The sequence below is a fragment of the Podarcis erhardii genome (assembly GCF_964252035.2).
Source record: "Podarcis erhardii genome assembly, chromosome: 3".
Classification (NCBI taxonomy): Eukaryota; Metazoa; Chordata; class Lepidosauria; order Squamata; family Lacertidae; genus Podarcis; species Podarcis erhardii.
In genome coordinates, this window is record NC_138507.1 from 85792511 (window position 1) to 85816193 (window position 23683).

The window sequence follows — 23683 nt, forward strand, 5'->3', positions numbered from 1 at the left end:
GTTGAAAATGGGACAAAATAAAGATTAAGTAGCAGCAATAGGCTTCATTTTAATTATGCAATTAACAGTTTGTTGGTCACAAAACTTTTTCCCCCTATTAGGTCAAAAGGTTACTATGCATTTTGGGGAAATTATAGTAAGATTCAGAATCTCAAAGATGACTTTTGATGATGAAAGTTATCTAGGCAATATAGAAACAATGATTTGTGTAAAGTAGATTTCCTTTGTATATTGACAGAATTTCCTGATCGAAAGATCTGCATAAATAAAACAGTACAGGGCTGAAACCTCTGTTGCTAGACTGCTGAAGAAACATATATATGCACAATATGGTAGCCTTACACTTATGTTGGAATCAGTTCCATTGAACTTATAGGCCTTGGTCTCCTGGGAAAAAGAGCTCCCATCTTTCCTCATCCCAAAGTGAATCACAAGTGTGCCTCTCTGCTATTCATTATCATAATGGCAATACTGTAGTTACTTTCCTCTCACCAGGGTGCCCTCAGCCCCATTGATGGTCAGATTCATTATGTCACTGTCTGCTACCTTCCTCTGCATTTATGGGACAGCCTTGTTCCTCTCACACCATTATCTACAAATGCAATAATAATGTTTCATGAAGGACCAGATGGGCAAGTCCAGACTCTTCTGCCACCTCAATATTGCAAAAGAAGCTGCAGTCCAAGACAGATCTACTGTTATGATACCACAACAGGTGCTGCTTAGCCACTGTAGACAGATCTTCTTAGCAATCACAGCCAAGCAACTGTCCCATTTCGGTGTTCTTGCACAGACACGTTGACCTTGCAAGCAGGAATCAGTGTTTGCTCTTTGCATATTCCAGAGCTGCTGTCAGAACTCCTTGCAAGTCACTGGTTGTCCCGCTGCCCCTGGCTACAACTCCAGAACCACCTGCCTTGCCTCCCATTTGAGTGCAGACAGCCAGGGCCCAGTCAGCAGCAGAAAACACCGGCAAGGAACTCTGGGGAAGAAGACCAAAAAATGGAAAAATTAGCTGAACTGGCAGGAATGGCCCAGTAGAGCAAATATGTAGACAACTTGGTGTTAGTCAGTCCAGTTCTGGACTTTTGTTACTCAAAGCTGATAGACTGGCAACATTACAGGTGCAAAACCTTACATTCACAGAATGTGCATATTATGCACTCTTAATGGATTCACTGCACACATGCAGAACCTGTAACTGATAGCGGAGGAGAAATTTGGATTTGATATCACGCCTTTCACTCCCTTTAAGGAGACTCAAAGCGGCTAACATTCTCCTTTCCCTTCCTCCCCCACAACAAACACTCTGTGAGGTGAGTGGGGCTGAGAGACTTCACAGAAGTGTGACTAGCCCAAGGTCACCCAGCAGCTGCATGTGGAGGAGCGGAGACGCGAACCAGGTTCACCAGATTACAAGTCCACAGCTCTTAACCACTACACCACACTGGCTCTTAGATTTCCTTAAAGTTCAGAGCATAGGGTTTAAATGTCCTCTCCCATGGCTATGATTTCTTGCACCTCTATGGTTGTCTAATTCCAACCTCTATCCTCCTTTTTGCAATTTCTCCCATTTAGGCCGAGTACAGAATTTGTTTTTCCTTGGTTGTGAAACCTTATCTAGACCCAGTCAAGGAAAGACCATCAAGCAGTGGGCTTTGTGTTTTCTATTTATTCAAACTGTTATGGCAATGAAAATTTGCAATGGTTTTTCCACCACTTAATGAAAGCACAAGCACCAAAATTCAAAACTTATGTTCTACAATAGGAAACAGTTACTGTATGAGGCTCCTGCATTCTATGTTCCAGAGAACAGTGCCAGCTATTAGCCAAGGGACAGGATCCTGCTTACCTTGGATACCTGGCAGGCACAGAACACCTGGCCAGAAGCTTGTGGACTTAGCAACATCACTGAGGACCCTGGTACCTTGTCACATAACTGGTTGACCACTTTCATCAGGACCTAGAAAGAGCATAAGTTAAAATAAAATCCCTTGTGTTTGCTACACTGAAATGCTCCCTCAAAGACCTGCAATGTTATATATACAATTTTGATTAAGAAAGTTAAGCACATGAAAAACCACTGGAATTTCAAAGTGTATTTTGATGTTCTGAAGTGTTTCTGATACACTTTGGGCAGCCTATGGGGAACTGGATGATAACAGATGCAAAAAAGGAACTTGTACAGTGGTACCTGGGGTTACAGATGCTTCAGGTTACGCTAACCCAGAAATAGTACCTCGGGTTAAGAACTTTGCTTCAGGATGAGAACAGAAATCGCGCAGCAGGCCCCATTAGCTAAAGTGGTACCTCAGGTTAAGAACAGTTTCAGGTTAAGAACGGACCTCCAGAACAAATTAAGTTCTTAACCCGAGGTACCACTGTACTGGTTATGGGGAAAGAAAGAAAGAAAGAAAGAAAGAGGGAAATTCTCTTCAACAAAAATCTTCAGAGCATGCCAGCAAGCCCACCCTCAACGGATGCCCAATCTGCTGAGGAGCTCAAGGTTTACCTTCTCTCTGGCCTTCCAAAATCCTTACAGTATCATCAGCTGTGAGAGCTGAGCTCAAGGAATGATCTGCCACAACAGGACAAGTTGGACTTGCTCACAGGTAGCTAATGCAGCTTGGCCCTTGTTGCCTGTTACCCTTGTTTTCCAAAAGAAATGCACAACTGGTAGAAACTTACTGAGGGCGACTCAACAGGGATGGTATCTATGATGACTGGCTGGTTGGAATACTTTGCTAGCAGGTCATCTGCTTTCTCTGCAGCCTGGAAAAAGGGGGTGGGGGAATGCAGTCAGCAGTGCACTGTGTAGCAGACATAAAATTTGTGCCATAGGGGAGAAAATGCTTCCAAATGCACATCCACATCTCTGCCAAGCACCATTTTAAAAAATGATGCCCAGGGGACATGTTTGTTTTACCCACAGGAGCCATTCCTAGCAACAATTTACCTAGGTATCTTAAGGGGGATGGGGCAGGAAGATTTAGCACCCATTTACACCTTGGCTTCTTTAATGAAGCTGCACTTATTGGACCAAAACCATTGCCAAGTTTGGTAAGGACTGCTCTTCTCTTTCAATACGGAGCTTATTTAGGAATCTTCCTAAAATTTTAATGTTGCTCCTTTTAATGAGTACTATCTAACCATTCTGGCTGGGAAGTTAGATTTGAAACAGGCAGGCAGTATATGTAAGAAATTTCAGTGTCCAGGGGTTAGAGGAACCAACTCTGCTCTTTCTGCTTCAGGCTCATGGCACGCCCAGCTGCCATTTCACCACAGCTTTCTTTCCTCTCAAGAGAGCAAGCTTCCATTCTGAAAGAGCATCAGATTTGGCAGAATCTCCAATATCAGAAGAGATGTAAAACAGTCAACTTAAGCAAAAAATTTCAAGTTTATATAAATGTGGGAAATTTTTTTGCATAATTTGTTTGCAAAAAAATTGAATTGAGTTTTCTTAGTGCAAATGTTAGGCTTTTTGGATACAAAAGAATGAAGAGTACACAGCAAGCCGCGTGCCAGACTCTCTGTTCATTTCTCCCTGACACTCACACCCTGCCTCTCAACTGTGGCAAAGCGAAGGCCAACCAGCTCTAGGAAGCTTCCTTCCTTCATGTATGCCACAAAGAACACTCTGTTCTTCAGAGCCCTGGGTCTTCAGAGCTTATGGGGAACTGTGCTTGGGAGCCATTCATCAGGGAGTGGACTAAGGTTGCTTTAAAAGCAATTGATTTAGAACACTAGATAACAGAGCTGCTTAGAGTACTTTTTCTTTACAGAAAAGTTTGGTAATAAATTCACTCCTTTGAAAAGGACAAGCTTCCCATACTTCTGTCATGCCTGCAGATTACAAGGCTGATCTGCTGCTGGATTCTTACCAGTCTGATTTCCAGTTTTCTAACTGCTGTGTTGGCTGTTCGCTGCAGAGTTTTAAGAGTGGCCTGTAGCTCTCTTTTCTGCCACTGAGGTATTGTGGTGCTGTCCACGATCTGCAAAACAAATTGGCTCTGTTACCTGTGATTGCGCGGGGGGCGGGGATGAAAAGATGCTCCAGGGATGCAACTGAAGAGAGGAATTTTGACTCCTATGACCAGAAGAATGAAGCCTGTTTCCAAGCAAAAGAGCCTCAATTACGACTAGCCCTTTGGATGTGATGGACATGCATGCAAAGCATGAACCATGTAGTGCATTGCAATGGTGTCAACTGCTTCTGCCAGAGCTCTCCAATACTGGAGCTGTGCTCCTGATCCTGGTCATTATTTTATTTAAAAATTAATGGAAAGGAGGATAGGACAATGGCAGAAGTCACTTAGACGGAAGAAGAGGAGAGGAGGAGGAGGAAGAAGAAAAGACGATGAAAGTTGAATGTGATTTTTAGGTAGCACTATATACTTCTGATTTTATCAAATATTAACCCCAATATCTCCCCAAAATGCTGGTGCTATAAAAAACATAAGGGCACATTGGTGGTGGGAGTATTATTCAGTGACAGCTATGGTGTTCCTAGAAATTAAATTAAATTTAATATAACAAAACAAGATTTATTATTTTTAATTACATATATATACCACCATTCTCATAGAATTGTTGAAAAATTGACTAAAAATAAAAGTGCACTAGAAGATAAACAAAGATTCATATGCAACTACTTGGCAAAAATTATTTTGTATATAAATGATGGTAACAATGTTCAAATGACTCCTGTGAAATACGATACTATTTGGAATCCTTACTAAGTTTTCAGCTTCAAGTTAGAATGTCGTAAGACCTTGAGGACAGTATTTTAATATACTTTTTTAAGCAAATCTTTTTTAAGAAAAAGAATGTTACTACCCTCTAGCATAAATAACTATTGTTTTTCCCCACAGGGATTGTGAGTGAAATGATCCAAATGTGTATTTTTTGGGTGGTGGTGGTGCTGTATTTAGTTTTCATTCAATTGTGTGTTTTTCTTTATTTTTTATTATGTTACTGCATTATATGCTTTTGATTAAATAAAAAGAAATACCAATTAAAAAAACAACAACCCCAAACCCAAAGTGGAGGACAGGCAGTGTTTTATTTCTATTGCGCAGGGCCACGCAGATGGGCTTTGGAGGGAGGGAATTGATAAGACCTCAGCAGATTCTTCATTACAGGGCAGAGCACCCAGACACCTCACCCTCTATGCCATGAAACACAGGGCACTTCAACCAGACTGATATGGTCGCTAGAAGGTGAAATAAAAGCCTCTTCGGGGAAAGTTAGCCATTATTTCAACTTCAACAGGAATCATAGAACAAGGAATGAGCAGGGAAACACGTCCTCAAGAAGCATTCAAAAACCTTTCTTGAGCCCTTGTTGTGGGGAGGGAGAAAGTACTCACAATAGTCAGCTGGCCAACTTCTTTGGAGAGTCTCTGGGCCTCATGGATCACGGTTCCTCCCAGTTTCACTCGCACCATGAGGGAGTCCACTTCCTTAGCCAAAGCCTGGCCAGCTTCCCGAGCCTAAGAGAGTAATAAAAATGTCTGACCCCTTTTGGCAGAAACCATACAAAGGGCAAGAGGTTGTGTTTGCAATTCAAAGGGCGTAACCATTTTCAGTCACAAGCCTGTTGGGAGTTTATTTCAGGGGCTAGAGCCCTGGGCATTGTGCAATTACTAGATTAGGTTTATGTGACTGCTAATTAACTTTGTTGAGATAGAGATAGTATCTCAAATTATGCTGGATATTTGTCACCACTGATACATGCTGGCTCAGAAACCAAGCGAAAAATAGGGAGGCAGATCCTTTTCAGAAAGTGCTCAGTGACAGAGTGAAATTAGAGTTATTTCCCCCCACACCAATTTGCCTTTGGGATTATTTGATATACCACACAGGGAACACACAATCCCCTCAGAAATTGTAGCCTATGGCAAGAGAAAGACAAGAGCCTTCTGTGAAGTCAGTCTACTGGTCCATCTAGCTCAGTACTGACTGACCCTGACTGGCAGCAGCTCTTCAGGGTTTCAGGCATGGGTCTCCTCCAGCCCTACCTGGAAGGACCAGGGATTGAACATGGGACCTTCTGCATGCAAGTGTGCACTCTGCTGCTGAGCTATGGTCTTTCGTTGCTGAGAGCCACCCTGAGAACATGGTTATAGGAAATATATGGTTTTAGGGAGGACACGGCTATAGGGAGCCATGACACACAGACACACATCCCTCCCTATCCAGGCAAGCAAGAGGGATGACTTCAGTTCAAGGACACATTCCAGCTAGGCAAAAGCACTGAAGGAAGGGGTACAGAGCAAGGGCAGTGAGGAGTCTGGTCTGGGAAGAGTCCCAAGGGCCTGAGTTTCCTCAACTGTTTTAAACAAGTAGATAATTATTTGTGGCATTCATTCCACAAATTGTGGTTTTGCACAAAGATAAAAGGCACACGGGACGGATTAAAAAAAGAGAGAGGAGCCCTGATGAGTCTATTTGTTTTACTAATCTGCTCTTCATCTGATCGGTTCCTATCATAATGAGAAGCTGATCTCATTCCTTCTCGCCTGCTAGGCTCCATGCGACCGAAAGATGGAAGGGAGCCAATCCACTTTCTCCAGCTCTGGAGTAAGCTAGTATTTCAAAGACCTTGATGGTGCCACCAAATTAGAAAATCAGAGGACAAGAGAAAGTCAACTACTTCTAGACGAGGTTTCCAGTTATACAGTATGCCCATCGATGCTCCTCACCAAAAAGCCAGGTCCTTTTTAACAAATGAAAAGAAAAAGCTTGGGCTGTGACAAATTTCTGCCACACTTTTTATGTATACTCAAAGCAGAAGATCAAAAGAGTCCAGAATAGCCAACTGTGTGAACAGGCCTAGCAGCTGCTGGAGCAGCTTCTTGCTGGAAACCAGGGGAGGGGAGGGTACATTTGTGCTCATGTTCTGCTTGCCTCCGGCTGGCCACAGTGAGAACAGGATTCTGGATTAGATGGGCCATTGGCCTGATCCAGCACTCTTATGTCCTTACTTAGGAAGCACCCTAAACAGCTTGATCTTTACCACTCAAGTATGCAGTACTGTTTTCTGCATGATTTGTGTGCTACATCTGGGACGGGGATGGGGAACCTGTGGCCCTCCAGATGCCGAATGGGGGGGGGACTCCATTTCTTATGAGCTTCAGTTCATGTCAGGGAAGATGGTTGTCATAATCCAGCGACACTTGGGGGCAAGGGAAGAAGAAGCTCCACTCCCCTGACCTAGGAACAGTATGCAAATAGCATTCTACATCAAAACGGTTGCCCGAATCTGCTTGGACCAACAGAAGAATTAAGCTCCAGTTGCAGGAAATCAGTAGCTGTAAGAGCAGAGCAAGCACATAATTGCCTACTCCGGCTTCTCGCTGCAAGATGTGCTTTGAGTTATCACCGTAGCTGCTTCCATCTGCTTAGCAAACACAAGCCTGAATGAGAACAGCTCCCTTCAGAGATAAACATAAAAGGGAGCTGCAGGTGAACATGAACCACTGACACAAAGCTGCCTCGGGTCAGCGCTTTCAGTAATCTGGGCCAGCCTGCCCTGAAGCTTTCTCTCCTCCGTGGCAGGCTGAACCTTGTCAAAAATGTAACAGTGGAGGAGATGACTAGACAAGCAGCACAAGTGCCAGAGCAAAAATACGAATCTTGGGAATAATGTAATCTTTTGCCACCAACAGCCAAGGGGAAGGCAGAAGACATTGCTGCTTGCCCACCTAGCAGGCACCTAAGTTAATGGGGCCTTTTTGCTCTGAAGCCGCCAGATGTGGTTAGTGGTCAGCAAGAGCCAGAGCAAAAAAGAAATGACCACCCAAGTTTGAGGGGGTGGGGAAAGAGAGAGAAGAGGGGTCAAGGGAATTGAAGTAAGAGAAGGACAAGGAGCTATTAGTCAAAAGCTAGCTAATGTGGAATGCTATGACCCTGTTTCAAAAAGGAAGTGGAGTACTACGAAAAGCAGTGGTAGAAAAGGATGTTGAAAGAGCTCCGTTTGTGTCTCACAATGTGCTTGCTCAGTCCTGGAAGACATCTCCTTAATGGTCAGAGCCAGAGAGAGACCAATATGAAGCTTCCACTAATCAGGCAGAGAAGCTTCTATGGCCTGCAGAGCTCCTTGTTTGCTTATACACTCACTCTGTGGTCTACCCTACTCGCCACCCATACAGATTGACCACACTTCCTTTCACAATCACAGCCTCTTCACAATGAATGATAACACAAAGGAGGCGAACTTGTTTGATTGATTGATTCTGAGTTGCTGAATTTGGAGATGACGAGGGTGAAGCAAGGGCATAAAGTTCTGGCATTCCTGCCGTGAGATCAGGGGTGAAGGCCAACCAGTGCATCTGCTTGTGAGCAGCAGAATAGAGGCAACTGGTGAAAAATAATTGCAAGTGTTTTGTGATTGCGGCAGGCAGCCCTCTAAAGATCATGCAGTGAAGCAGAGCAAAACAGCAGCAGACAACCTGTGCACATCTGCAACATCAGACAAAAGCAATCCAGCCTTACTTGCTTGGCTTGCTCTCTGGTCACTGCAACAATATGGCTGATTCCTTTAACCAGCTGCCGCTCAGAAACGATAGTGAAGTCTTGTACATCTCCTGTCTGCAGAAGGTGCCTAGACAGGAGAAACAAATGGCAGGTGTCAGCATTGCCATCAAATTCCCTTTTTCATTTTGGAAAGGGGTTATAAGTCGATGGAAGAGTACAAGTGTTGCGTACATAAAGGTTTCAGAGTGAACTCCTACCATCTCTCCCGTTAAAAAGAATTCCTGGTAACAGGTGGGAAAGACCTTCAGGAGACACTGTCAGTCAAGGAAGTCCGTAGTGTGCTGAAGAGAGAGCATATCCTGGCATCTCACACCAGCTGTTTACTACATGCAATATCACAATTGTGCTCTTTGGATTTCAAATGCTTGCAAGAAACGTACATACTTTATGCTCTCTGATACTCAAGTAATTCATTTGCTGGAGATGATAAACAGCCAAGGTGAAAACAATAAAAAATATAATTCTGCATTTCAACAGCATTTTTAAAAATCAGCCCCTTTTGCCAATATAGCAAGAATGAATCGCCTTCATGTTACTACTGAAGCTACAAAGAAATAGGAAGTAGCTGATCCACAAGAAAGCATTTAGTAACTGCTAGGTACGGTTCTTTTAATCAACAAACAATACTTGCTGCTTATAAGGTGGTCAAAAATCGTATGTAAAACTGTATCAGAGCAATGATGCAGATGCTGGCCTTCCCCTTGGGCCTGAGGACAGCTATGATTAAGGAAGGGGAAAGAGCGCCAGTTCAGAGGCACCCAGTAAAGGCTTGCTGGAAAAGGTTTCCCTTATCTGAGAGAAACTAAGAGGAAGGATGACACTTACGTTCCGCAGCAGAGCTCCACAGAGGTGGACGTGGCATCTTTAGACTTCGCAGCCAGCACTCTTTCCACTGGAACCCCTATGGATACTACTCGCACCAGATCTGGGTACACCTGAAAAAAGGGGAGGGCAGGAAGGAAGGAAGGATTATCTGCAGTTATAAGGCTGTAGCAAACTAAACCAAAAGAAGCAGCTACCGTATTTTTCGCCCTATAAGACACACTTTTTCCCCTCCAAAAATGAAGGGGAAATGTGTGTGCGTCTTATGGGGCGAATGCAGGATCTTGGCTTCAGCGATAGCAATGCAAAGCCTCCGAAGCCTACGCTTCGGAGGCTTCGTGTTACTTCCGCTGAAGCCAGGAGAGTCTGCTCTTTGAGGGTGGAGGTGGGGAAAGCAGCGCTTCCCCTATCGCCAGCCCCAGAGGATGGGGGGCAGCAGGAAGGCGCGCGACGCCTTCCCGCTACTCTCCAACCCGGCTTTGTGGATGGCGATGGGGAAAGCAGTGCTTCCCCCATCGCCAGCCCCAGAGGATGGGGGGCAGCAGGAAGGCGCACGACGCCTTCCCACTACTCTCAACCCTCCTGTGGGCTTTTGCGGGAGATGGGGGAATTCCCCCACATCCCGCAAAAGCAGGCAAAAGCCGTGCGCTCTTTAAAGGGGCTCCGCGGCTTCTGCTGGCTTTTCTACGGGGGGGGGGGAATTCCCCCACCTCCTAGAAAAGCCCGCAGGAGCCGCGCACCCGTTAAAGAGCGCGCCGCTCTTGGGGGCTTTTCCTCGAGGAGGGAGAAGGGACTGACTGGCCGTTTCAGTCCCTTCTCCCTCCTGGTCGAAAAGCCTGCAGGAGTCACGCTGGGCTCCTGTGGGCTTTTGCGGGAGGTGGGGGAATTCCGCCACCTCCCACAAAAGCAGGGAGAAGGTCTTGGAGTAGCGCACAGGCTGCGTGCAGCCTGTCCACTGCTCCCAGAGCTGGGGGGGGGGATCATATTTTTTTACTTTATTTCCCCCCCTGAAAACTAGATGCGTCCTATAGGGCGAAAAATATGGTATATACTGCAGCCTGGTATGGTAGGCAGAGGTGGCCAAGGTATAGCACGCAGGCTTCAAGAGGAAGGATGGAGTGTGCTGCCTCTCCTAACATAAAAAAAAGTCTGCTAGAATCAGGCCAATGGCCCATCTAGCACAGCATCTTGCTCTCACAGAGGCCAACCAGATGCCTGTTGGAAGCTCACAACCAGAAGCACGGGAGTACTCTGCCAACCTGCAATTCAAAGCAAGTGGAGATAGAACATAGCCACTGTGACTACTAATGTGGAGGTACGGCTCGTAGTCACAGTGGCTATGTTCTATCTCCAGTTGCTTGGAATTGCAGGTCGGCAGAGTCCAGCTGTCGAATCCTCTTTTACAGCCATCCAAGTTGGCGGCCATCACTGTCTCCTATGGGAGCGAGTTCCACAGTGAATGACGACTTCCTTTCACCTGTCCTGAATCCTCCAACCATTAACTTCCTTGGCTGTCCACGAGTTCTAGTGTTAGGACAGAGGGAGAAAAACTCCTCTCTGCCCACTTTCTCCATGGCATGCATCATTTCATGAACATCTATCATGTCGCCTCTTACTCGCTTTTCCTCTAAACTCAAATGGTTGCAGTACTGCAACCTTTCCTCATAGGGGAATTTCTCCATCCCCTTGATCACTTGGGTTGTGCTTTTCTGAACCTCCTTCCAACCCTGCAGTATCCTTTTTGAGGAGAAGTGACCAAAATTGTACACAGTACAAGTGTGGCTGCCCTGTAGATTTGTGTAACAGCATTATGATTTTGGCAGTTTTATTTTCAGTCCCTTTCCTAATGACCCCTAGCGTGGAATTTGCCCTTTTCACAGCTGAAGCACACTGAGTCAAGCAGAGAAACCAAGTAGATTGTAGGAGGAGGGAAGTCCCTTCCACCAGCCTCCAGAAGTCTAATAAATCATTTTTGCAGGCTACTTTGTGGGGTTATTTACAAGGCTAGGATACAGCACCGAAAAGCTGCATAAAGGTTGTAAACTGGTGCCAGATTGTGCTCTTATGTGAAGAAGTGCTTACGACTGGCCCCTAATGCTGGGCAGTTTCCCTGGGTGACACCAATTGTCACCCCACCAGTTGCATGGTTGCCACTGGTCACTGTCCTCCCAGACTTACTTCATTTAGTTTCCGGAGTCCTTGCACAGCACTCGCCAGCTTGATGGGGGCTTCTCTGGTATAGACCACCTCATTCCTTTTGATCACCTCCTGGATCACACTTTCTATGTCTAGCAGCTGCTGTATCGTTATGGGAGCCTGGTGAAGCAGGTGATATTTTCATCAGAATGATGCAATGTTATGCGACATGAAGAATTAAGTACAGTAAGATGGCTAGAAGTCCAGAGGAATAGGTGTCTGGTCTCCAGGGTTCTATTTTGGGTCATACTTTTATGTGTCAATTTCCCCATCTACAAAATAGAGTTTTCAATGCTGATGTCCTGAACCACGGTTTTTTGAATACTCATAATCATCTTAGTCTAAGAAAAATATTGGAACTTAAATCAGTTCCTTTATTTGCTTTAGTAAAAGCATAGAGCTTCCATCTGAGCAGTTAAGGTTGGGCGAAGTCCACTTCTCTGCGGATTATCAGATATTGGATTATCGCGTTCATTGCAGGCCGAGACCCTATTCTGCAGTTCCAGACTCTAAAATTAGATCCTGTGAACCACTCTTCCTCACTCTCTCCAGCTCTGTGGCTCACACAACAGTCTCTTCCACTTGGACTGACATGGAAACAGTCAAGCAAGCAAATGCAGTAACAAGCCCCCTTCTCCGTTTGTTAATTTACCACAAAGGGACACATGGGTCAGGATTACCAGCAGTTACATGTTCCTCCACCAAGGGAAGCACATTCTGGGCTGTCAGTAGTTTTAAAGGACCCTATTCACCATGGAGCTCTTCTGATAATTTTACCATAGCCAGGCTCAAAGTAGCCTGGGGCTCATAGAACACAGAGCAACAATCAGTCCAGTCCTAAAGCAGTAGTGGCCAGACTCCAGAGTTGCCAGAAGAAGAGAGGAAGTGCTGGGCTGGTGCCTGCAGCCCAGCTTCCCAGATGAGCCACACGCCCCATTGCCCTCACTGCTCTAATGTGAGCAGTTTGGAGACCCCAGTAGTCACCTTGGTGTTGATGGAAAATCGCAGATACTCAGCAGTCACATGGGACCCCTGCTGCTCCGTACCCTCTCCCAAGACCTGGCGAAGCGCAAAATTTAGCAGGTGGGTGGCTGTGTGGTTTGTCATGCAGGCCAACCTCTGGGCCTGAAAGTAAACAAAAGCACAATGTTTGGGGTGAGAAAGGAGTACTGGTGGACATTGCCTTGTTTTCCTGGCCAGGGGAAGAAGAATAGGAAGATCCAGGGTTGGGGGACGGGGGAGAAAAGGAGGACACAATGAATGCATAGCACAAGCAGACTGAACTTACAAATTCATAAATCATGGTGCTTTATATTAAGTCAGTCCTTGGCTATTCTGGCTGGCTCTTAGATGGGGTTTTTCGCCAGTCCCAGTAGTTGAGATCAGTTGTAATTGGAGACTGCAGAGACTGAACCTCCTGCATGCACAGCATGTTGTCTGTCCATGAGCTGTGTGCCCATCTCCACCACCACCAAGATTTGACACAGCTGTATGCAAGGGGACAGTGCCTGCACCTATAGTGAAGTCGCACCTGAGAACAAACTACCTTCCTGGCTATGGAAAGGTAGGGGAGGGAGAGAGTCAGTCTTCTAGAGTACAGCCAAAGAAAACCAAGTCCTTGTTATATCCGCAACACTTGTTTCCCAATAAATTCACTAGATAAGCAGTAATTAATTAAACCCCCTGATAGCCCAAACATCAGCCTTCGCTGGTTTAACACCCCACCACCTGAGCTAAATAACAAAAGCAAGCTTGGATTAAAACAGCCTAAAAGATTCTGCATTAACATATGGGAAATCCCCGATATGACATTTCACTTCTGCTACAGAGCTTATTCCTCAAAAGAGACTATAAATAGTAACCTCCCTCAAAGGAAACAAGGATCAAAACCACTTTACCTATTAGAAGTAAATGATTCATGAGAAAGATTTCATTGTTTTGGAAGAACTGAGTTACAGTACATTAAACCCCCCCCCCCCAGCTAGCAACCCAGCATACAAGCCCACTTTGAAGCATTTAACAGAACTGCTGGATTAATTAATAGTCCAATCCCATGCATGTTTGCTTCAAAGCAAAGTCCATCCAATTCTCCCTAGTAAATGTGCCTAGGATTGCTGCTGGAACTCTGGTGTCTATTGTGCTGGGAACAAGGAACACTTCCACTGAGAAATCCATTTTTGCATATCACCCATTTCAGTGGGGTGTGCAAAGGAGAATTCCTGGGGATCTCTGTTCCTGGATTTCTTAGATACAAATTAAGCTGCAACATCTATGTTTGTTAAGAATTGTAAGAGAGAGAAATCAGAGGTAAAATTCTGTATCTTATGTATCTTGGTCCCCCTAATCCTCTCTCGTGATTACAAAACACTATTTTCTGCACTACTTTCCTACCCAATATGATCTGCTTACATGGCATATGTGCCAGTCATGATGCACAGCACAGAACCAGAAACTCTCTGCCATCTCCTGGCAATGACAATTACCTCATCCACAAAAAGCTGCACTTGGTCCCCGACCTTCAGGGTTTCAGAGACAATCACTTCATGTACCACATAGCCACCGGATACTTGTACAGATACCACAGGGAAAAGCATGTCCTCAAAAGGAGAAACAAGACAAATGGGAGAGTTAGCACAAATTCTCAATTCTCTTCCCAGTATGGGTTTTCCAGAGGAATAAAGGGAACTCAGGTCACTCTGGCAAGCTTGTAAAAAATATAGCAGTCTCTTAAATTAACCTCCGGAACAAACACAAAACAAGCTGCAGAAGAGACAGGCTTGCCTGTGCTCAGCGTTAATGCTACAACAACAGTCTGTGTGTCTCAAGTTCCTCGCCCCGCCCCCCCCCAAGGAGCTCACATGACCAATGAATTCTCTAGCATTTTTCCCAGCAGTGAGGATTTGCAGCAACCTCAAATGGCCCGTGCTCAAGAGTGATTTGCTCGGCTCACTCAGGGATGATATCAATGAATGTGTAGGGGAATTCCAGTCAACCCTCCATGAGAGCAGGATCATCTACAACAAAGAGCTGGCTTAGGGAACAGAGGAAATATTTCACTCTGCTATTGAAGTGGTGACGGTGCATTAACCTAGCTACAAAGTAAGAGCATCAGAATTCCCTTAGAGCACTGCTATCAAACAATAGCTTAACCCTCTTCCTTTCCTATAGCTCACACAGTGCCTGAGACACAGAGAAGAAAGCCTAGGCAAAGACAAGATGCTGCTCAGTGACTGGAGCCAGGGCACAGAGTCCTCTTCATGGAGGTCATGCCCAGCCTAACAGGACAGGCAGGAGGCTCAGGAGGTGCCTGTTTCAGGCCTGGTCAGTGAAGAGCCTTACCTGCTGTGCTGCATGCAGCATGTAGCCTTGGTCAGGTGCCTGGCCGCCCTGCTCAGCATAGAAGCAGGTTCTGTCTAGAAGGACCCCACACTGCTGCCCTCTGCCAACTTCCTTTTGGAAAGACCCATCTCTGTACAGCATCAGGACAGTGGCTTGACATGGACGGAAAACTGCAAAGAGGTAAAAGAAAATCACTCCCCATCCTTCTCCTAGGTAGTCGATGCGCTTGGGCCACCTGGAACCCAAAACAGCCAGCCAATGTACTGCCCTTAAGGTTTTTATATATTCAAGTGCAGAAAATGCAGGAAAGCTCCCAGTTATTTTAGAGTCAGGTACTTCACTGTAGGAGGATAACAGAACACAGAGGCCCCAGGAGATGTTCCTTGGAAACCCAAACTGCTATTCCACCAATCCGAATTCAGGGTGACTGAAGCTCATCCATGTTGTGCTACACAGGAATTCAGCCTTAGTACGACTTGTTATATTTGCTCATCTGCCTCAGGACTTACTATGACTGGCAGTGGCCCTCGAGGGTCTGAGGCAAAGGTCTGTCACATCTCCTGTTACTCAGTCCTTTTGTACCTGGGACACCTTCAAAGTGCAGCATGATGGCAGAGACTATACCTTAGTACCTTGCCCTCCACCCCAAAGCTTTGGCGGAGAGGTTTTAGGCTCATTTACATCATGTTCTGCTTGGGAGACACTCTATGAGATTTGAGCAACTTTGAAACTCAGTGTGCCCACCAGAAACAGAACCTCACCCGTCTCCTATTGTGGGAGGACAGAGTCCTGCCAACCTCAAAACAGATACATCCCTTATACAGGACAATCAAAAACGTTATTATAATCATCTGTAACAAGAAATCCCCCAAATAAATACATTGGACTCTACAACTGCAGTCTTAGCAGCACTGAGAACGGCAGCTGTGGTGAACCTGACAGGCAATACTCTCATTGTCTTTCCCCACAAACAGCCCTTGGGCTGAGTTTTGAAACCACTGCCACAGATCAGTTGTTAAGGATCATTCTGCCTTAAGCCAAGCAATTATTTAACAATGAGAGGCAACAGCGATGAGACAAACGTAAATGGATTATGCAAACCCATTCAGGCTCTACTCTTCTGTGACAGTGATTTCTAAACCCACTTTGCGTTATGTATGAAACAGTGACACCTTGAGGTCTGCTGCAGTAATGGCAAACACCCAGCTGGCATCAACCAAAGACGTTTTTTCCCCTGCCAGAAAGAAACCTGCTTCAATTGCTGTCCGTCAATGGAAACACTCTGCTTTACAGTGGTGCCCCGCAAGACGAATGCCTCGCAAGACGGAAAACTTGCTAGACGAAAGAGTTTTCCGTTTTGGAGGTGCTTCGCAAAACGAATTTCCTATGGGCTTGCTTCGCAAGACGAAAATGTCTTGCGAGTTCCTGTGGTCCCCCCCCCCCTTTTCTAAGCCGCTAAGCCGCTAATAGCGCTAATCCGCTAAGCCGTCAATGGGCTTGCTTCGCAAGACGAAAAAACCGCTAGACGAAGAGAATCGCGGAACGGATTCTTTTTGTCTTGCGAGGCACCACTGTATATTGTCCGACAGATTTGTATCTAGCTCAGTTTGGCAGGAGTTCAACACTCAGATACAGCAACCTATTATCTAACAGCACTCCCTGACGTGCCGCTTTTGCTGCTATGGACACAAACCAAGCAGCAGGATGGCAGCGTGAGTGTATATTTTAACTCTAATGGTCATGGCCACTGTTTGCTACTCCATGCATATACTAAACCTAATACACACCTATGGAGTGGCCAACCAATGTGGTGCTCTCCAGATGTTAGACTACAACTCCCATCATTCCTTTTCACAGGCCTTGCTGTCTGGGGCTGATGGGAGTTGGGGTCCAACAACATCTGGAGGGTACTATGCTGGCTACCCCTGGACAAAAGTGTTGAACCACGACCTGGGACACCAGTATTCAAATCCCCATTCAGCCATGAAGCTCACTGGGAAACCCTGGCAGCAGGATGCAAATGTCCTCAATAAAATGCCCACAAATCTCCCTGCTGGAATATGTGAAAACTGGCTTTTTCAGAGACTGGTTGCCACTTTGCTCTGCTTTCTAATAAGGGATACTGGAGGACTATTAACGCTATAAACAACAGCTAACATTTACACAACAGTCATAGATTTAGCATGTTGTGTTCATACTTTTTGATACTCAGGAAAAACAGACTTCAGCATCTTCACCATCCTTACCTTGGTAATGTAATTTTTGCATATTTTCTTACTAGCATGTAAATTGCTTCCCTAACGGACAGGAAACAGCACAGAACACATATATGTAGCAGCCTGCTAACTTTACAGCAGATTATGGGTATTACTTTGGTGAGCTGCGGGAGCCTAAGCAGTTTCTGTTTGGCTGTAGGAAGAGGTCGACTTTAGTTTATAAAGCAGACACAGTATGTTCTCCACACGACAAATTAACAAATATGCCAGACATATATAAGGTGAGAAGCTTCTTGGATACAAATCTGAAGCCCCCATTTCTCCAGAGTGCTTTTTCATACACCTTGTTCAAGCACAATTAGACCTTACCATATCTGCCATCCTGCCCAAGTTCATAGGCAAACTTTGGAGAGTCGTCAGTAGCAGGCACCCCATCCTGCCTCAGCTTGGCCAATGAATGCAGGTCCAGGTGCACCCCAGCTCTCTGCTCCTGTTGCGGCTGAGATTTGCGCTGTGGGGAAAGAAAGGGTACAATTGGGAGACAGCTCAAGTGCACCATTTAAAACAGGCATAGGGAAACTCCGGCCCTCCAGATGTCTGGCACTACAATTCCCATCAACCCTAGCTAACAGGACCGATGGTCAGGAATGATGGGAATTGTAGTCCCAAACATCTGGAGGGCTGGAGTTTGCCTATGCCTGATTTAAAACAACAGCAAAAGCTGATAAGCAGAACTCTGAAGTCTTGGGGGAACCCACAAACCATCTGGCATTAGGTCCCCTATTTGGACTCCTGAGAGTCAATGGCCCTAAAAATCAAGTTTCCACATAATCCCCACTTCAGCTTCCCTTGCTGCTGTACAGCCCTATGAGAGGAAATAAAAATCCAAATGCAACAGCCATTTCAAAGAGCAGCCCAGAATAAGAAAGAAGGCTGGATATTTTGTACTGTTGATCAAACTTCTTGTGAACACTTACTTTGGTTTGATCTTTGACAGAATTTAGATTTCTGAGGGTATTTTACAATGAATCTTATTCACAGATTTTGGACTATTACAACACACTGAGGGGCGTCTTTAGAGGGCCTTATACAGCAGCCTCTACAACTCCCATGCTCTTTGACCACCAGGCATGCTGCCTGGGAATGATGGGAGTTCAACAACATATGGGAGGCCACAGGTTTGCCAGCCCTGCCTTATAATTCCTGAAAAGCATATTATTATTATTATTATTATTATTATTATTATTATTATTATTATCTATTGAATGTATATCCTGCCCTTCCTCGCCAACAAGCACAAGTTGGCAAAAAGATACACAATTTAACCACAAAAAACATTCTAAGACAGAACAACTGCAATTAAAAACTTCTAAAAGCAGTTATTTTAAATTCATTTTTTCCCATCCAATGGTCTTGAGGTTGCCAGGAACAGTATTCTTCAGTCACTAAAGGCCTGTGAAAACAATTCCTCCTGAAAATTAATCAGGACCAAGACAGGTGCGCCTCACTAGGGAGGGCATTCCGCCACCAGGGAATTACCTTGAAAATGAATGCCTTGAAGGACAATAGTCAGAAGGAATGAAGTCTGAGGTAGTTTAATGTGACGCACAAAAGAAGAGAAATCTGTGCCTTACCTCAGCATCTTCCCGAGCCAGATGGTCCAAAGCAGCAACATCCAGCTGGACTCCCTTCTCCTTCAGCATCAAACCAACAAGATCCAGGGGGAAACCCAAATTGCTATGGAGAGACCAAGCAACCTCCACTGCAGGCAGAAGTAAGATCAACGGAGGAGCGTTAGTTTATTTAAAATATTTGCAGGCCACCTTTGAGGATTGAACACACTCAAGGTGGCTTCCAGTATATAAATTCATTAGGAGAAACAAGCAATTATCTCTTCAAATGCAGTGCGTTTGGGAGAGAAAGTGCACTGGTAGTGAAGAAACTGCAGTGAGTCAGAGAGCTATTGGCTGCTTGTCTGCCTGCCTTAAGAATGTAAAAAGGAAAAGCCTTGTCAGATGAAACAAAGCTCTGTCTGAAAAATATCATCTTGCTCTTTGTATTCCCAACTGAGCACTGCGCTGCATGTACCATCTCATCAGGAGGTCTGTTCTGACCATGTAGGATGCAGGCCTTTCATGTGGCAGCACCTAATCTTTGGCGCTCCCTCCTGTTACATCTCAGGCAGGCCTCGCTCTTGTTTTTTTCAGCACCTATTCACAACCTTCCTTTTTTCAACAAGCCTTTTAAGTGGGCATTCTTATCCTAGGTTCTACCTGTATAGAAACTATTTTATTGTTTCGTTGTCTTGTTGCTAAGTTAGTTCCAGGTGTTGCACAGGATGTGATTCATAAATGAAATGAAATGAATGAATTATCCAGCCCAGCGTTCCATTTCCAGCATTGGCATGGTAGATGCTTCTGGACATTTGCAAGCAGGGTTTGAAGAGCATCCCCCATTGTTTGTCCCCAGCACATGTTATTTAGGTGGATACTGCCTCTCTCACTTAGCCAACATGGCCAACATCCATGAACAGGCCTATCCTTTTCAAGGGTGTGTGCCATAAAGCCACCTAAGCTAGTGGCTTAATAAAACCACTCTGGGGTGGAGGGGATGTATCAGTGACTCATAATGCTTAATACTTAACTGGGAGACAGAAAGGAACAAGTCTGGGACCTGAAGTTCAACAGAAATCAGTGGCAAAGTTCTATTGCTGAACAAGTAAGCTGTGCCTTCGGTTACAGATGGTGTGTGGTTAATTGCAAGGACCAAAAAGGCTGGACAACTCAAAAGCCAGGCAGCTTAAAAATGGGACTAGATTGCAAGTGATGCCTCCCTTGTGACTGCATTTTCTCTTCTCCTTCAGCCATCAAGAGGAAGAAGAAGAAAAAAATACTTGCCTGGGAAGACTTTGGAATGATCCATCTGTTGGAGGGTTCTGTTTATAATGCAGCGCCCCCGCAGAAGGGAAGAGAGAAAGGCATCCTCATGCTCACTGATGATATTCATAATCTGCTGGGAGATCAGAGCCAGATTCAGGAGGCAGTTAAACCAATTATTCCAAAGAACTCCAAGAGATATGGAAGTGTTAAAAGGCAGTGGTGGGGACCCAAATGCATCAGGTGATAAGCTATGAATGAGATTGGACCTGAGACACCAAGGGCTCCTCCTATCACTCTGAATATGTGGAGTAAAAGTGTCATTCATGACTGTAGTGCAGTGGTGTCTCATTTGCTTAAACCACTTGCTTAAACCACTGCCCTTTATGCAGCCCTGTGATGAGCCAATGGGGTGTCAGCTTTTGGAACAGGCCAGAAATCCAATTTACTGAATATTATGTACATGTGGAAGGAAAGAAGCCTGTGCACGTAGGGGAGAACAGCAAGTAAGTGCATTGTGTGTGTATGCCTGGGTTCAAACAGAAGGGGAAAGGATGTAGGTTAGGATTGGGGGACCAGCACACAAGATGTTGTTGGACTCCAGTTCCCATCAGCCCCTGCTAGCGTGAACAATCATCAGGGATTATGAGGACTGTAGTCCAACATCATCAGGAGGGCCACAGGTTCTGCAACCCTGCTGTAGGTTTTGCTTGGGTTTTTGGGTTTTTCTATAGCAAAACTGGTTGCTTGGAAATAGGTTTGAAGCGTAGCTCTGCTAACTGTGCCTGTAAGATACTTCATTTCACTTATTCCTATGTACACTAGAATTTGCAACACTAGATTGGACCGTAGCAGAAAAAGCCTCTGCTCTGGAAGAAAGAGCTGAATTGTACAGAATATTAAGAAAGTTTGGGCTTTTAGGTGCACCTGGTCAGCTTTAGTAAGCGTGGTCAGCTGTGGTAAGAAGCAAACTACAGAGCCTGCTTTCAGATTAATTACACGTGGGAATTATCAACCTGCACCTACTCAGTGTGTTACATTTATTCCTGCTCCCAGCTGCTCTCCTTTAGCCTCCTCCCAATGAGAAGGGGGGGGAGATCACTTCTTTAGTAGTGGAAGCTCCTGTGCAACATATTCAGCTGGAGAGAATTCGGGAGAAAACTTAGGCAAGATGTTCCTGTACACCATCATCCAGTGAGAATAGTTCCTATACTTTGTGCAACCGGCAGTAATTACCAATTAGACAGGAGTTTTGACCCACTGGTTCCAGTTGCTCACCTTGTCTGTATCCTTCCTTAGCTCCGGATAGGCATCTCCCTGCAAAGGAAGAATGACGGACTCTCAGAAGCAGAGCTTCCAGCCCCAGCCCTCCTCCCCATGCACTACCAAGCACACAGCTTTGCTACTTACATCAGTGGCAGGAACTATCCTGTATAAGCAGGATATCAGAACTTGACAATTTAAGCTTTGGTTTGCACAATGACCACCCACGGCCTTTAAACTCCCACACCTTTCAAGTCCTTTCTTCCCCCTTCTTAATGAGAGCGTGGCTTCAGTCAAAGGAGCGGAACCCTGTAGGCACAGCGCAAGTTTCCTCATTCCAAATCCCCTGACCAAAGCAACTCTCAGGCACACTTCTGTGGCATGAAGTGCTTTGTGGATTTTGCAGTGAGACTATGAAGAGCATATGTCCCATGATGCACCTAGGAGGACTGCTGCACCAGTCTGTTTCCTCTAGTATGGAAGGTTGTATGGGAAATCCATCCAGAAGACAAAATGAGGAGTTAGGGATCTGACATGGTTACCCTTCCTGCCTCTGTTCCTTCCCCCTCCCTTACCCTTGTTAAGTTTTTGATGGTGTGAGAACAGTCTTTGGTGTCCTAATCAGTTGGGAGGAGGTGAATCCCCACACACAGCTGCCTTAATCAGCCTGGGAGGATAGTGCTGGAAACCTTTGATGTTGAAAATTGTTGTGGGAGAGCGAGGCATTGGGAGGAGGTGGCTATCTATAAAATCGGATGGTTTGGGCAGAGTTTTTCAGAAGCTCGTGCATGGACTGAGGCTGCTTCTTCTTTGCTGCTTCTTGAGGGCTTTCAAGTGGCAGATAGAAGTGCTTGCTTGGTATGTATATATTGCTAGCTGTTTAGAAGTAAAATCTTCTTCTCACTCACTTGTGTTTTGTACAGCTTCTGAATCTCTTTTAAAAGAACCACCTTGCATTTGGCAAAACAAAGGTCTCCCTTGGATGGCATCTGAGGAAGCTTTTGTCCTCACATACAACCCCCTCTGCTTTGTCACAACTCCAGCAACTCTATCGACAGCTGTAGTTATTGAAACATTAAGGAACAGACTCTTTGTAGCTCAGTAAGGTGTCACCAGCGTTTATCAGGACCTAAAGCAAACAGTTACCACTCCCCCCCCCCGCCACCCACAATGTGAAATAAATAAAGGATCTCATAGGTACTGGGCCTATCATTTCAAGAAACTAGGTTGCTCATCCTGTTACTAGGTGTGTACTCTTGGTCTACACATGAACCAGGGAAATTGCTATAACATTTGGATGGGAACCCGGCTAGAAACAAGTGCCTCTCCCAGGAAAATTCTCGGTTACCAGAATTTCCACCACAACAGGAACCAAGCTGGCCAGGAACCCAGGTGGCGCATGGAGAACTTCAGAGCAAAACCGCACAGCCCTGCGCAAGATCTGGCGAAGGACAAGCCTGCAGGGAAAAGAAATTTCAAGAACAGCTAAGTGTTCTTGGTCAGAATGCTGTTCTTTTTCTAACCAGCCTCCCAACCAGGTAGTGCAGTTAGCGAGTTTTAGACACCAGACTTTAATGGTCGTATGCCCCCACGGCATTCCTCTTTACATGGCAAATGAGTACTCTCTCACTTATCACAAAATGTAGTAAGCCAGCCAGGCTATCTTTGGGGACACCTTCTAATTTTGCTGAATGGCGTGTTGGTCTCCCGCCCCAAAGTCTTGCCCTGCTCCCAACGTTCAAACACCCCACCAATAAGATCCCATTAATATTTATCCTTCGGATTCCCCTTGACTCATCACCGATTATCCTCCTGCATGCATCTCACACCTGTCACATCGACAATCGATTCTTCTGCCTCCTCCACACCTGGTTTCCTGACGGCAGTCAAGAGCGTAGTCTCTCTGTGCCAGGAATGCGGAACATGTAGCCCTCCAGATGTTGTTGGGACTCCAGTTGTCATCAGCTGCAGGCAGCATGCCTACAGTCAGGGATGATGCAGTCCAACAACATCTGGAGGGCCAGAGGTTCCTCTCCCCTGCTCTCTATGTCCATTTTAGACTCTGCTTCTTCACTCCAGAATCTCCTCCTCCTCCAAAAGTCCCCATCTTGCTCAAGCCTCCTTAAGCTCCCCCCTTAAGTTCAGAGCCATTTCTCTGCCCCAACCAACCCTTGTGATTGTGCTTCTTCCTTACTCGGCACCAGACATGCCTGGGTAAACACCATCGGCAATGCAGACGGACAAGGTGCGCACATGATCTGCCACCACTCTGTAGGCCATGTCTACGCTCCCAGGGTCTGCTTCTCCAACCAAGCCTCGATATCTGGGCCCACCACAGCCCTGCAAGACAAATATATTTTTAGGAAGCCTGAATAGGGGAGCTGCACAGAAAGCTTCATAGCACTGAATACTGCAGATGTCTCCTTCAAATGAT

At 45.5% G+C, this 23683-nt stretch overlaps 1 protein-coding gene across 2 annotated transcripts in view; it reads right to left on the reverse strand.

The window, feature by feature from the left end:
* Window positions 1-93: 93 nt before the first annotated feature.
* Window positions 94-23683, reverse strand: part of AARS2 (alanyl-tRNA synthetase 2, mitochondrial) — a 32822-nt gene continuing 9232 nt past the window's right edge. For both annotated transcript variants that reach the window (XM_081854147.1, XM_081854148.1), the window contains 17 exons: window positions 23444-23589; window positions 22598-22706; window positions 21265-21303; window positions 20008-20119; window positions 18745-18872; window positions 17480-17621; window positions 14895-15064; window positions 14039-14152; window positions 12540-12680; window positions 11538-11675; window positions 9363-9472; window positions 8496-8604; window positions 5369-5491; window positions 3882-3992; window positions 2689-2772; window positions 1853-1963; window positions 94-982 (listed from right to left, as the gene is read on the reverse strand). In XM_081854147.1, the coding sequence (XP_081710273.1) occupies window positions 818-982; window positions 1853-1963; window positions 2689-2772; window positions 3882-3992; window positions 5369-5491; window positions 8496-8604; window positions 9363-9472; window positions 11538-11675; window positions 12540-12680; window positions 14039-14152; window positions 14895-15064; window positions 17480-17621; window positions 18745-18872; window positions 20008-20119; window positions 21265-21303; window positions 22598-22706; window positions 23444-23589 (2052 nt within the window). In that variant the 3' untranslated portion in view covers window positions 94-817. The remainder of the gene's footprint in view (window positions 983-1852; window positions 1964-2688; window positions 2773-3881; window positions 3993-5368; window positions 5492-8495; window positions 8605-9362; window positions 9473-11537; window positions 11676-12539; window positions 12681-14038; window positions 14153-14894; window positions 15065-17479; window positions 17622-18744; window positions 18873-20007; window positions 20120-21264; window positions 21304-22597; window positions 22707-23443; window positions 23590-23683) is intronic.